The sequence below is a fragment of the Periplaneta americana genome, chromosome 4, assembly GCF_040183065.1.
Source record: "Periplaneta americana isolate PAMFEO1 chromosome 4, P.americana_PAMFEO1_priV1, whole genome shotgun sequence".
NCBI lineage: Eukaryota > Metazoa > Arthropoda > Insecta > Blattodea > Blattidae > Periplaneta > Periplaneta americana.
In genome coordinates this window covers 31737549-31753424 of record NC_091120.1, presented here as the reverse complement: position 1 = coordinate 31753424, position 15876 = coordinate 31737549, and the positions used below count along the sequence as shown (strand labels likewise).

Below are 15876 nucleotides of genomic sequence, written 5' to 3'. Positions count from 1 at the left end.
CAACAGGCCATGATTGTTTGGCCAAACACCTGCATAGAATTGGAATATATCAGTCCCCTAACTGCCCATTGTGCAACTCAAACCAAGAAATTGATTCGGAACACCTCAAAATCTGTGCTTCAGTGGCTGGTCATGATAATATCTTTGAAAAATATTGGAGTGCAAGAGGTCAAATGACATTATTGTCAAATGCCTGGCAATAGAAAACAACAACAACATTTTTATAATCATATTAGTCTAGTGATTACCATGTTTGTTTCTAGACTCGAAGTATGCAGGCTCAATTCCAGCTGAGGTTGTTGAATCATAAGGTAGAAACAAATGTAACAGGATAATTTTATTGTTAAGAAGTTAATGTCGTAACCTCGACTCAAACAGCGCACATTGTTGGATCTCCACAGATAGAAAAAAAAAAGCTGCCTGTACAAAATTGTAAGATTGTGAAATTAAAAATTAAAGCTCGAATGGAAGATTATCGAAAAATTGAGTAGCCTTGAGTAGATAATACTTGGCTGGTACAGAAGATTTGAGTGCAGGTATTCACGGAAGATGGGTATATTTGTGTATGTGCTGTGGAGATCTGTGTGAGTAGTTTGAGGAGAAGTTTCGACATGAGCTCATTAACATTTCCCTTGTAAGAGCAACTTCCATTCCATTCTTCCTCTTGCAATCTCTTTCTCCCTATCTCTTGTTTCCTTTCCATCTTTCTTGCTTCCTCTCCCATTTTCCCTCTCTTTCTCTCCTTCCCGCTCTTCTCCCTTTATCTGTCTGTCTCTCTTCCTCTCTACCTCCCTTTCTCCTCCTCTTTCTCTCCATAATCGTAACTACAGTTAAGTCACTACGCAAATTCAAAGTTTCCAAGTGAGATAGCTGTTTACTTTTCTGTTAACAGTGAAGTGTACGTAAAGTTTAAATTTAAGGATAGTACGTATTTCTTAATAAAGTTGAATTTAATTGTTCATTGTTATTGAAACCAAGGTCGCTACATGTCGCTGTCGAACAGCTCTCATCCCATTCCACTAATGTCCGCCATCTTTGCGCCATCGGTTGCTGATGTCGAGTAGAAAGTACTCCGAAAGTTATCGAAATATCTGCTTTGGAAACTTATTTTATGAAATATATAAATTTAAACACAAATTTCTTCCACAACCCAACCATAGTGCAATGTAAACAAACCTAAGAGTTGGCACAAATATGGCAGCGTGCAAAGCTCTGACATCAACAGACCTTGATTGGAACAAGTGTTTATGAACGAGCTGCCACTGGCGTTTTTGAAAAAGGAACTTCAGGCAAACTTTGAAATTATTTACATTACTATAGCCTACTAGCAGAGTCCAGAATGTTGGAATATGTATTTATGTTTTTTTTATATCAGGTGCTTTATTTATCAGTAATTAGATAAGTGTAAATTGCTTAATATGTACGATAGTGTTTTCTTTTCTACTTATGTTGGAAGTTAAACTACAGTGAATGTCTTTGTGTTCTGTTGCAATACAGACAATGGAATTGAAATTCAGTGGAAAAGCGTACTTAAACATTAATTAAAATTATGTCAGTTCTTTCTCACTTTCTGGTTTAGGGTCTTTTCATTGACCCACTCATTATCATCATCCTCTTATCCATTATTCCTTGAGTAGATGAATAGATTTGCAGTAATATAAATACTTACTTACTGGCTTTTAAGGAACCCGGAGTGCCCTCACATAAGCCCGCCATTGGTCCCTATCCTGAGCAAGATCAATCTAGTCTCTATCATCATATCCCACCGCCCTCAAATCCATTTTAATATTATCCTCCCATCTACGTATCGGACTTCCCCAAAGGTCTTTTTTCCTCTCATGTCTCCCAACTAACACTCTATATGTTTTTTTTTTTTTTTTTTTTTTTTTTGGATTCACCCATATCGTCGTGTGAATGCAAGAACTAGGTGACTTGATTTTTCATATTTTGTGACATTGCTTATTTACTTATTTATTGCACTAAGGAATGTCATTTACCTATTTGTTATATTGGAAAATAGATGTCGCTGGTATCGTTCGATCAGTTACCAAGTTTTTGCATTACATTTTGTGCTATTTTTGCTATGCTATAAAAGAGGTAACTAAAAAAACGCAAATTTCGAGTTACCTAGTTCTTGCATTCACACGACGATATGTGCTACATGCCCTGTGCATCTCAAACGTCTGGATTTAATGTTCCTAATTATGTCAGGTGAAGAATACTACTCAACTCAAATTAAAATGTAATAGTACTACGATATAAATAATTGATTAAATGGCGATCTTACTCATGTTAATTGTGTAAGCATGTGCGGCTTACACAATTAACACGAGTAAGATCGCCATTTAATCAATTATTTATATTCTAGTGTTAAAAGTAGTGCACGAAAGATTCAACATGGAGTACTACGATATATCTGAGTGCACTCATCCTCTTGATTGTTGTTTACATAGTTAATTTACTGACGCATATGATAATAGTAGGCACTAGTACAAGGAAATAAAATAATTAAAAATAAAAAAAAATAGAATATGTTTCTAAGTACAGAAGAGAGGCATTTAAAATTATTTCTTTTCAATAGGTTTGGAAAAGTTTTAATCATTGAAGAAATGGATAGTATTGATCCTGTGCTGTTCCCCATTCTTCGAGGAGATTTCATAAATCAAGGTAAGAATATTATTTTAATTACTGATTAACTTTATATCTTTGTACTCTGCTAATATGAGGAAATTACCTGGCCGATTAGTTTCGAAGTGACATCTTGTTAAGTATAAATGATAATTTATTTCTCCTGCACCTCTCTTTTCTCTCCTGTGGTTTCCTTCTGCAATTTGCTTGAACTATTAATTGCTCTTATGTGACACATAATATATCTTGCCAATTTCGTGTATATTGTTATACAAAGGAACAATTCTATTGATAATACAAAATATATTTTGGTTATAGGACCAAGAAAGGTAGTGCAAGTGGGGGAGAAATTGATTGACTATCACGATGACTTCCAATTGTTCTTAACCACGCGTAATACTGAGCCAGATATTCCACCTGATGCTGCTGCTACAGTTACGTATGTGAACTTCACCACAACTTGGGCTGGCCTTACGGGACAGGTAGGTAGATAAACTTTAAAACTTGTATGGTGTTTGATGTGTTGTGGGATGTTCGGATTTTTGTATCATATCATAGATACAGAAACATTCAATGTTTTTGCATCTACTGTACGACACAGTGCAAAAATCCAAATTATTTTCAAATTTAATTTTGACTTTATATCTAACCTCAGTAATTATGGCTGTATTGTATCATTATTATAGCTGCTTGCCTCTGCTTTACGTCAAGAAAGGCCTGAACTAGAACAACGGAGAAGCGAGCTACTACGACAAGAAGAGGAGCTTAAACTGAAACTTGATCAGTTGCAAGAAATACTTCTGCAAGAACTGGCTAATGCCCAAGGAGATATTCTTCAGAACAAGGTAAACAGATGTTACAAAATAACATTGCAATCGTAACTGGAACATAGGTTAAGCCAGGGGCGGCTTATGAGGTAGTGCCACTGTGCCATGGCACCACCAATGAAAGAAACAAAAAATAATATCCCGAAAAGGAGTTGTAATTGTTTATTTCTACACATTTTATTCATATGTCATCTGAACGAGCGTGCGCACAGATCGGGAAGCACTCTTGCAGCGTTTTTCGAACATTGGGGCCAATTTGGTGTGGCACTGCCTGCGCCCGTATAACACTGTACAAAAGGCTACTGATTCTAGTTTATATGTGTTTCATATGGCAGACTCTGAGCCGAATTCAATTTGACTCAGTAGTTAACATTCCACCCGCTAGAACGCAGTAATGCAGAAATTTCGCTGGATGGCAGGGTTGTTGGAGACGTTAGGCTGGGAATCATCAAGCAAAGGCTTTCAGGAAAACACAAGTTAAAGTTTCGCGCAAATCTTAATGTAAAGTTACCAGTTCAAAACTAATGCACACAACTTGGATTTGAATGTGTAAATTATTACCCATTTAATTATAATGAATGCAGAGATAGTCAGACATGGTTCTTTTTAGAAAGATAAATATTTTTTTTCATATTATGTAACACTATTTGTTAATTTTGTGTAATATTTGTTTTATTTCGAGGCAATTAAATATCGCTACACTGTTGCTAGTATTGATGCTTTTGTTAACAATACATGAGATCTGTACAGGACTTGAACATGTGTTATTCAGGCTGCGGCCTTGGATTCATCAGCCTGTTAAATAAAGTGCAAACGTGTCCATTTATTATCTATATCATTGTTCATTTCGTGTGTTTTTTCGAGTAATTTTACTGGTTATAATAGTTATTTATGATACTTGTGAGGTAAGTGCATCTTTATTGTACGAGTGGAAAGATTTAAGTACGAGGCGTCAGCCTCGTGCTTAAATTACACGAGTGCAATAAAGATCACGCTCACAAGTACCATACATAATTTTATCCATGACCATAACGAAAAATTCTGTTTTATAAGAGAAAATATGTTGAAAATAAGTCCTCATGTAATCACATACCATGGCATGGATTTTAGAATCAATACGTTACTAGGTAGGTCATGACATAGGAGGCCATGATTAGTAAAGAATGGTATCTAAGGCGTTGGATAAATAACAAATTATAATTAATTATATAATTTTAATATATACCTTTTCATTTTAAACGTGTATTTTCGTCTTTTTGAAGTTTCAGGGATTATTTAGAAGTGTTCACGGGACTATTGTGATTAAAATAATTTCACATTTTACTTCTGTAAACTTAAGAGGAATCTTAAAACTTAATTAATCATCGTGTCTGTTTAGCTCAGTTGGCTAACACGTGTTGTTTTAAAATTTTAAAATCCTATAAACCCAACTTCGCAGATTCAAGTCTCCTCGCATCCCAAAAGGTAAATTATTACAAAATTTTAAAAAGATGCACATTAGATATGGATGTAATGTACAAATTACGACGTAGCAGATAGAGAAATGAGAAATAGATTGAGTGTATGTATATTTAAGAAATGGTAATAAAGAAGTAGAGGTAGTGACATCTAGTAACTAATATATTAACTTCTTGAGTAATAGTTTAATGGAAAAGTATACGTGTGTACCCGGGTACTAGGAAAATACTAATGAACTGTGAGATAAAGTTCAAACTGTGAGGTAAAGTCTTTATCTCACTAGTGAAATAAAGTAATGTTGAATAAAAGCCTACTTTACAAACGCAAAAGTATTTAGTAAAGGCATGTTTTTCGTTATGGTCATGGATAAAAGTTATTTGTATTTGACTTAACAATACGGTACTAAGAAAGTTTTGCATTATCTGTATTTGTAAATTTCGTTATTAGTTTCGAAAATGTTATTGTAAATGTTATAAGGTACATTATTAACTACACACCTGTAAAATAGCTGGTTTAATTAATGTTTTATTTAACATAATGTAAAGCTGTGATTATCACCTTTCACTAGGGTGATTTGCGTGCAACCTTTTTTCATTTTTGGCACCACTATCAGAATGCCTCACCAGCCTCCACTGGGTTAAGCAAGCTTAAGTTTGATAAAAAATATTATATTGACGTTGTACATCTGATCAATGTGTTTGTTGTCCTATGTTGCAGGACCTGCTTGCTTCTTTGAATGAGACCAAAGCAAGTAGTGCAGCTATTTACGAATCCTTGTCTGAATCATCTCATCTTCAGGCAGAATTAAATAAGGAGTGCGATGTGTACAGGCCTCTAGCTGAATTTGGTAGCACACTTTATTTTATTATTGTGGATCTTGGAAAAGTTAACAACATGTACCAGTTTTCAGTAGCAGCTTTCATGAGGCTCTTTCAGAAAGCTTTAAGTGGTCCTCAGGTAATTTTTCAAATTTAAATTTGTATTTGTTATTTGGAGTATGAGGTGTACATCATATTTCATAATAAAAAAAGACAGAGTTACAGATCTTGATATCTCGCTGTAATGATAATACAGTATACCTAAATGCAATTGATCCTTTTGTAGACGTGTTCAGTTTTAAAAATTGTATTGTAAATGGAATTGTTATCAAAACTGTCAACCAGAGGCTAGCATATAGGATTCTTATGCTGTCCTAACGGAGTTTTTATAAGTCTTCCAGTCTAATCACGACTGCTTCATATTCTTAAATTTATCACGTATTATTCTATTTTAACACGGAATCCTGTTAGTTTGCATTTAGTATGCTGTTGGATGTTTTTTTCGGGGATCCATAGGTGCGTATTATAAATATTGGTGCCAATTACTTTTGTAAATTTCAGTTGTTTTTTAAGCTAAAGAAGTTTACACTTCTTTTATATCCACCTTGCTAATTTAATTCCTGAGGTTATATCCATATCCATATTTTAAGAACAATAAGTAGTTTTATAAAGTCTGAGCATAGTCTCTTGTATTTTTTTAAAAGTTTTAACATGAAATTAAAAAGAAATATTAGGAACATTTGCATCATACAAACTCTCTATGGCTCAAAAACATTCATCTTAACAAAGGAAGATAGAGATGCGATAATGCCATGCCATGTGAAGAGGAAAATAAATATTTTTAGACGTTGCTTGAAAGATTGTCGACGGAATGAGGAAGTAAAGAACAGGGGATTCAAGATGTTGTGATCGTTACTAGAAATCTCGGAGATGGGTTAGGTTAGGTTATGGGAAGGGGGGGGGGTGTTTAAGGAGTCTTAAAGGCCTTCTGCACGTCAGCCTAAAAGGCTTATTGTGCATCCCCATTGGAATGGACACTAGCATTGTCTTTCAAAATCTGTTCCTTGGACTAGCAACAGCATCTTCGCTCCAACATTAGTGTCCATTTCTGAATCTTACCTTAAGGGAAATGGATAGAACATGTGATATGGTGGGATTACGCCTGATGTGACCACAGAACAGGAAGAGGATACAACGATCTGAAGATCTTTGGAAGCAGATGAACAAAATGCGAAACAAAGGGAAACGTAGGGGAGATTAGTCAAGGTAGAAGTAAAAAGTTAGGCTGAACTTTTCTGGAGTATCTAGTGAATTTAGTTTCTTTTCCCAGAAAGATGCCTCTGTCCTTAAGCAGTGTAAGAGGTTAATTCTAATTCTCTCTGATCTTGTTTTTGAAGGCTTACTGGGTATTTCAAGTTGCCAGAAATGTTTTGAAATTTGTGCACATTTGAAGTAAATCTTTACCATATTCATGTCATTTGAAAAATCTTAGATAATGTTATGTAATTGAGCTAGTATTCTAAGGAACTTAAAAGTACATAGTCTGTATTTTCATACTTTAATTTTTCTTATTAATTACGAACACATTCAGTTTAGTGCACAAGAGGATGATATAAACATGATTTTTAATAATTTTCAGGAAGAAGAATCAGCTGACATAAGAACTAAAGGCCATCAAAAAAGACTTCAGCATATTGTTTATCAATACATCAGTCGATCACTCTTCAAAGCTGATAGGCTGATGTTTGCCCTTCACCTTGTGAATAAACTGTATAGTCAGCAGTTTCAGGATAATGTGAGTAAAACTTCTTTCTTCTGTTTGGTAATAATATTTATTGACGACCAACAGTTATTGTTACAGAATTCTGAAATATCTTAGGCTATAGTAATAATCACAATTTTGTAATGACATTATTGATACCGGTACTAATTTTCTAGGAATGGAGAGTCTTCATGGGTCAGGCAGTATCAGATATTAAAGTTGATGCATCCAGAGTGAGTGACAGTCTGCCTAATTGGATAGAAGAAGAAAGAGCATTCGATGTTTATGTTCTTAAGGTTAGTTCCCTGTTAATATCCTGAAAATAGATATAATATTCTGTCATTAAATGAATTTAACATGCTTTTAAAACTTTAATGATAGATTTCTTAAAGAAAACAATTCAACCATTACAAGAAGTATTAGAATACAGCGGATGTACATAATAATCTTAAAATAAATTGAAAATATTAATATACTCTTTTAAATTCGAAGTTACATTTTTTTTTGGTAAGCTGAAGTGGAATGAAGTGAAATGTTTATGCAAATAGCCATTAGAAGAACGTTCATCACTTTTATGCATTAACATTATTTTTACAATTATGAATAGTAATTTTGTATTTTAAAACAGTTGTATATTTGGATATTTTTAAGCACTAACTGAACAAGTTGGTATTTGATGTTATATAATACTAGTGGCTTGTGCAGCAAATGCTGCAAACTAAGTTCATTAGACGTTCAAAGAAAATCTTTTCAGATTTATTTTCAATGAAGAATACCAGACATATTGAAAATTATTTGCTTCCATAATAATGAAACATACTCCCTCTGAATGGTTTTTTATACCAAATATTTTTCTTGAACCTAATCCATCTTCAGTTTTTGAGTTTCAACGCGAAAACACAAGTAACAATGTCAGGACGATCAGTGGCTTTTTCATGTGGGAGTAAAGCAATAGCTATTTCAAGTCAATGTGGATTGTAGGTGAAAGTTAAAAAAAAGTCAGGTTTACTATGCTTTCAAACAATAGACATAGCATCTTGGTATAGCTGCTGCATATTTCGTGAACTACTTTTGAAATGTATCCTGCTAAGAGATCTTGCTGAAATGATCGAGAAATTACAAAATTTTGTAGGCCTCTTATTTTATCAATAACTAATACCTTTTGGTCTTTCATTAGGAACTGTAATTTTTGCGCTTTCTCGAGGCAATACTGAAGAGAATGACGCATATATATATCTACACCACACTGCCATTAAGTATATGAAAAAGACCCAACCCCACTTGATTAATAACTATAGAAATATTTTATTTTTAATAACAATATTATTATCTTACGTAAGTTTTGCAGCTTTATATATATATATATATATATATATATATATATATATATATATATATATATATATATATATATATAGCCGCTACTCAGTAAATTATGGAAATGAATTTCTAATTTAACATATTCTCTACATCTACTTATATAACCTCAAAACATTTCACTTTCATATCATCAATATAGCATTAATATGTATAATTAATGAAAAATAGTCACTTCATGGGATTAACTATAATAATATTTAATTTCGAATGGTAATAATGTCATCAAACCACCTCAAATTTTAATATTCAATACACAGCTGTACTCAGAAAATTACACACTGCAGAATCAGATCTGTAAATTATTTTAGCAAGTCTTGAAATTTTTAATAACCAATTGAATTTGAGCTCTAAATATCTCAGCAAACCTGCAGGTCATGGCCTTCGTGTAATAGCCTATTGTTTATTGTAGTGTGTGTTTTGTTTTATTCTGAAATGCAATTATTCTCAAAACTGACGAAAGATGGATTTTGGAAAATTATGTAGGAAAACTAATGCTTCACTGAAAGTTACTATTTTTCTGAAAATCCTTGGATGCCAAGCTTCAAAATGACAAGTCATTCATTAAGATGCGTTCAGCCGTTTTCCCGTAATTTCCATTACTAGTTCAAATTATATATATAGATTTGTAAATTTTCACATAGTATGAATTAAATGTAGTAACTATTTTGAGTCATCTTATAACGTAGCTATTAAGAGCGATTAGTAAAAAAAAAAGATGTGAGTTGGTTTGTCTTACATTACAGAATGCATTACCTAAACTATACTCGGAACTAGAATTGGAAGACAAGGGCTCCTGGACTGCTTTCTCTCGTAGCGGAGATTGCGAAAACAACTTTCCAGTGCAGTTAGCTCGCCGACTGACTCCATTCCAGCAGGTTCTTGTGATTCAAGCTTTGAGACCTGACAGACTTCATTCAGCACTTGTTCAATTCTCTCTTCAGACTCTAGGTACGTGCGGTAGTGGACATTCATCATAGATGAAATTTGAATATTTGTTTTAACTTAATGCAGGCAAAACAACCATCGTTATAGAGTATCGTAAGTTTTGTGTACGATACTATTAGTACAGTGTTATATTATTGTTGTTTAGTCAACCTCACAAGTGAGACCCACATGAGGCAACTAGGCCAGAGGTAATGGAATAGGGTGGCCAGTTCCTTACCCCCGCCATTGCATACATCGCCGATTAGCTATATATTACACTAATCAGACTTCAGATGCATACAAACAATTGACACATATCGTCAAGTGAGTTGTAGTTATATTATTATAAGTAGAGAAATTAATTAATAGGCACCATCGTAGTCATTAAATTGCTAATAGAAAAAGTTAACAGTTGAAAGGATGACGAAGTTGAGTTACAATACTTTACCCATGATATAAGATGAAAAGAAGAAACTTAAATTTAATATTGGACATAGACTTCAACAAAAAAAATTTGATAATTCAATCTCAAGGGAAAAAATGGAACTCCCTGCATCATAATCCACAGTTAATTCCCGATTTACCACGCAAATCGTCTGTAGCTGCATTTAAATTGGCAACAGGCCATGACTGTTTGGCCAAGCACCTGCACAGAATTGGAATATATCAGTTTCCAAACTGCCCATTGTGCAACTCAAATCAAGAAATGGATTCGGAACACCTCAATCTATGCTTCAGTGGCTGACCATGACAATATCTTTGTAAAATATTGGAGTGCAAGAGGACAAATGGTTTTGTCAAACGCCTGGCATTAGAAAACAACAACAATAAATTTAATATTGGTAAAATAGAGCAAGTAACTATTATGCCAAGAGTAAGAGATCTTTCTCAGCATTTTGGAAAGATTACGAAATCTTCTAGTCTTTCTTTAAAACAAATACATACAGTCATTCTTTTAGTATCACATGACTGGAATATGTAAAAAGGAATACATATTTCTTAAAATTAGTGAAATACATCATGAACCACTATGTGTGATGTTCTTAATATAATTTAATTAAATGTAGATTTTTATTTGGGAATGGGTAAATACATCACAAGAGAAATACTGACATTTATATTTCATCTGACAGGCTTGCAAGATCTTTCTCCACCAGCGCTGAGTCTCAAGCAGCTGTTGTACGAGACACTTCCAACAGAACCAGTTCTTCTCGTCATCTCTCCAGGCGCTGATCCATCTGAGGAACTTCGTGCCCTTGCTCATGCCACAGTAGGAGATCAGCATTACTTTGAGGTAATATGTTAAATGTAATGTTACTGTACCTGCATTATGTTTGTACAATATGTAAAAAACTAGAAGTGCTAGGAAGATGGTATGGTTCATGATAATAACGTTAACTTTGTAAAATTAAAAACTTTGTTATTAGCCTTTGTAGTCGCTAAATCTTTCACAGATGTAACAACTCGTACTTTATGACGTTGTAACACTTCGATAAGAACACTTCAGAACACATTCAGTGAATGGTGAAAAAAGCTAAAGTGTCTTGACAAAACTATCGTTACCCAAGGATCCCTGCCCATGTGGAGATAGAGGGAAACGAAATTTCAGATAGGCTGGCCAAGGAAGGCACCGAGGTCGAGATAAACAGAAGACCCTTAGAGGTGAATTCAACCAAGAAAATTAAATTACAGGAAATTAAAGAAGTAAGTAAGTGTGATGGTGTGGAAGAGAAGGCCTCCACCAGAATAATTCATTCATTCATTCATTCATTCATAGTGTTCTGCTCAAGGGCAGGTCTTTCACTGCAAACCCAGCATTATCCAGTCTTTCCTATTTTCTACTTTCCTGTTTGTCTTCTCATATGATGCATATATCTTACTGTCGTCTATCATCTGATATCTTCTTCTGCCTCAAACTCTTCTCCTGTTCACCATTTCTTCCAATGCATCCTTCAGAAGGGAGTTTCTTCTCAGCCAGTGACCCAACGAATTCATTTTCCTCTTTCTGATCAGTTTCAGCATCATTCTTTCTTCATAATGAATAAAAAAATAGAATAGAAGCAACAGAGGAAGAAATGGGAGAATATTCAAGAATTATAGGAATCCATCAAGAAGAAACCTAGAAATGAAGCTGCGGCAGCTTTTAGTCTGACAAACAACCATAACTGTCTTGCAGCACACCTTGTGCGAATGAACATATACTCAGCAAGTGAATGCACCATTTGCCATACCCCAAATTTCATCATAGATGTTGACCATCTCCTGCACTGCAATGGATGCTACCATATTAATAAAAAGAAATAAGCTTAACCATTCTTTATTGGGATGCCAAAAGTAGAATGGAATAATTCTCCATGCAGCTGTAGGCACAACAACGACAACAAAAACATTATTTCTTTTTTTCGAGTTCCCCTTTCCCCCCAGTTTTCAGTACACCGGTAATTATGCCATTGTATTGTTATAATAAGTTATGGCACATTCTTCAGTGTAAAAAAATTCCCAATAAATGTTCTGGTACAATATTTCGGAACATTCGAGCTGAAAAATAACCACACATAATACATTCATGTTTTATCGGTAAATTAGTCTAAAAATTTATTTTATTTTGTCCTGTCCAGAATATTTAGAATAATTAAGGCAATATAATTTGAAATATTTTTAATCATTACATTGTATTTTGTATTGTTACTTAGATTGCAATGGGACAAGGCCAAGTGACGGTTGCTCTTGATCATCTGCATGCTGCAGCTCAACAAGGAGACTGGCTGTGTCTGAAGAACCTTCACCTTATGACCTACTGGCTGCCAGCTCTTGAAAAAGAACTGAAGTCGTTACAGCCACATGAAAACTTTCGTTTGTGGTTCACTGCAGAGGCTCATCCAAAGTTTTCGACAATCCTTGCTCAGTCGTGTCTCAAAGTTACATATGAAGTATGTATATTTCTCTTTACAGTGGAAATTCAATTATCGTCTATAATTAATGAAAAAAATTGCCAATAGTTACAGAAACAATGATAATCGAATAATTCAAACCCTTGTTTAACGACAGTTCGTTCCGAAAATACAACTTAGCCATATACGAGTGTATAGATTTATGTGAGAAGTAACTGGAATGTGGATTGTAGACCTCAAAACAATATATATGTTCGATAGTTAAGTTACAGATACTTCAAGGTTCTTCTTGAATTATTAATATCCCTACCCCTGTTTGTGTATCTTCACCCCTTTTTTGTACCAGCAGTGATGTATCACTCTACAAGAAGTGCTCGAAATATCCACATTGTACGTGAATGTACGTCTGCACATACTGATAATTATTGACTAGACCTACCTGACACATGTTGAAACATGTCGGCATTCCACGGATCTGCTGACAACCTTGTCAGACACAGAAGACTTTATCCAACCTATTTTTAAGTACTGCAGTATAGTATGTGAAATGAGGAGGAAATGGAGTGTGTCAGTGAAATGAAAGAGGAAAACTAGAGTACCTCGAGAAGAACTCTCTGCAATGCCTTTGTGTACCACAAATTTCATTACTACCAAGCAGGGGCTCGAACCCAGGCCACCTGGTTGGAAGAACAGCCTGCTAGCACTGAGCTGCAGGTGCAGCTCATAATCTGCACATAAACAGGGCTGTACCTACTGTCAACAGCTGACACATGCAGGCCTGTAACTCGGGAATGATTGAATATTGTCACTGCACCTCCAAAATCCACTATGTGCATTTAAACAGATTTTTCAGGAGAAAGAAAAAAAAACATCACTTTTAATCCCCTTTATTTTCAATGCTACTTTCGGTATAATTTCATCATTTTTTCATTTTTGTTCTTCATTGAAAGTTAAAACACATTCAGAACTACCATTAGTAAATACGTTTCCTCTCACTCTACTCTTGTAAAAAATCACGTGTTACTTTCTCTCAGCTGGTTTAATTAGTATTTTCGCCATAGTGTTATGACTTAAGTTATGTTATAACTCTCTCAACTCTTTGCGAAATAAAACTTATAAATATTAATGAATGAAGAAATTTCAGTTCACTCATACGGATACTATATTACAATTTTATTTTGCTTTAGGCTCCTCAAGGAGTGAAGAAGAACCTACAGCGCACGTATGCATCGTGGGGTCCGGACTTCATAGATGGACAGAATGAGAACAAGACCAAGTCTTTATTTGCTCTGGCCTGGTTCCATGCAGTGGTTCAAGAAAGGCGGACATTTATCCCTCAGGGTTGGGCCAAGTTTTATGAGTTCAGTGATGGTGATCTTCGAGCAGGCGCAGAAGTACTTCATCAGCTTTTCCAGAAAGGTCAGTCTGTGTGTTGTAAATAGTCCGAGAATGCTTACGAAATTCGATTACATTGTTGCTTCACATTTACTTGACCATACCGTAAGAGCTGTGTATAACATATCTAGACTGGTCCATTTCTGGAGTGTAGCCCTTGTTAACGAATTCAACAGATATGTTGCCCCTCGCCCTATCTTTCTGATTTTGGAGCCAATGTGTAGCTTCAAAACGTTGGATATTTCTGTGGCACAGTGCAAATACCCAAAATCCTCGCATCACCCATCTTCATTGCTTGAGTTGATAATGTGACATATTTTCATATAAACTAATATTTTGCCTAATCTAACCATCAGTTGGGAAACTTCCAGTACTGATGTCTTATTCAGGATGTTCTAAGTACATTCTATTCAGATTTCTTGTAGTTTCATAGTTTTCGTCAATCAAGTATCACTATAGTACCAGTACCTAACAATAGGCTGCGACATCTTCTTCCAAAATTTGTCCTTTTAACGATAATTTCAATATTAATACCAATGCTGAATATCTGCTGAAAAATAATATGTAACTTATTGGATTTAACTTATTTTCTTGTGTACATTATCTTTTATTTTTCGTTCAGCACTGATGATGAATATAGTAGGCAATGCAGCTTGCTAATTAAATAAATGAATGCTCTAATTTGTTTAATTATTTTATTACTGATGACAGAGCCTGAAATACTTTGCTTTTCGATGGTATCGCATATCATAACTGACAGTTTTCAATTTATACTGTAAGCGAAGTTTGAATTTTGACTTTGGATTGCGACTGTTACTCCTTTAGACATCGTGTCAGAATAACGAAGTATCTATGCCAGCGTTTTTCAACCTTTTTCAGCATGTAGCACACTAAAGGTGTAATTTAAAATCGTGCAGCACACTCATATTAAACTAAACCAGTGGTTCCCAACCAGGGGGAATTTTGGGGGTTTCAAGAGGGAATATGTTTACTGAATGTTGACTTTGTCGCATTCTTTGAATGTTGACTCTTGTGGATCTCACTTTTTTTACTGTACTCTTTTCATTTTATTTTACAATTTTTGCTACGACTACCTTTACTATTTTCATTTTCTTGCGGCACACTAGCAGATCATTCGCAGTACACAAGTTGAAAATGGCTGATCTATACTATATGTTTGCGCACGCACACACTCTCTCTCTTTCTCCCTCTCCCTCTCCCCCTTCCCATAATTCTTGATAATAAGACATCTGGCCACTTTCTGAGTGAAATTTATCTTGAGCTTGTTTTATTGGCAATCTTATAAGCTATTTTACATCAATTACAATATTTTCACCAGGTACTAGCAACATCAAATGGGACTTCATACATGGCTTATGTGAGAATGCGATCTATGGAGGACGAGTGGATAATGTCTATGACATAAGGGTCCTTGCATCTTATCTCAGAGAGTTCTTCAATACATCTACACTTGTGGATGGAAGAAAGCCGTTAGGACCTGGAATTAATGTTCCAACAATTGCCAGCTATAAGGTATGTAAGTTCAAAACTTTTTTTATTTCTTCAGTGGCAGGTATTTGACTTTGTGTCATTCCCCAAGCAATGAGTTACCCACCGAAGTTGTGATTATTTTTCCCTTCATAGACATTGCTCTCTGTGCACCATGAGGAGGCCAACTACATAGCACTGCATTAATAGAGCAGTGGTGAAATGTCGATGGGGAAAAATGGAATACCACCAAGCACTGTCTTTGTCCACCACAAATTTACTTGAACCCACTGGGATTCGAAACC

General features: G+C 34.8%; 1 protein-coding gene across 2 annotated transcripts in view; it reads left to right on the top strand.

The window, feature by feature from the left end:
* btv (dynein cytoplasmic heavy chain beethoven) overlaps positions 1 to 15876 on the top strand; it is a 131920-nt gene that overhangs the window by 99217 nt on the left and 16827 nt on the right. For both annotated transcript variants that reach the window (XM_069823110.1, XM_069823108.1), the window contains 11 exons: positions 2582 to 2667; positions 2947 to 3110; positions 3315 to 3473; positions 5631 to 5870; positions 7371 to 7526; positions 7670 to 7789; positions 9617 to 9821; positions 10931 to 11091; positions 12491 to 12727; positions 13876 to 14107; positions 15423 to 15616. In XM_069823110.1, coding sequence (XP_069679211.1) covers positions 2582 to 2667; positions 2947 to 3110; positions 3315 to 3473; positions 5631 to 5870; positions 7371 to 7526; positions 7670 to 7789; positions 9617 to 9821; positions 10931 to 11091; positions 12491 to 12727; positions 13876 to 14107; positions 15423 to 15616 — 1954 coding nt within the window. The remainder of the gene's footprint in view (positions 1 to 2581; positions 2668 to 2946; positions 3111 to 3314; positions 3474 to 5630; positions 5871 to 7370; positions 7527 to 7669; positions 7790 to 9616; positions 9822 to 10930; positions 11092 to 12490; positions 12728 to 13875; positions 14108 to 15422; positions 15617 to 15876) is intronic.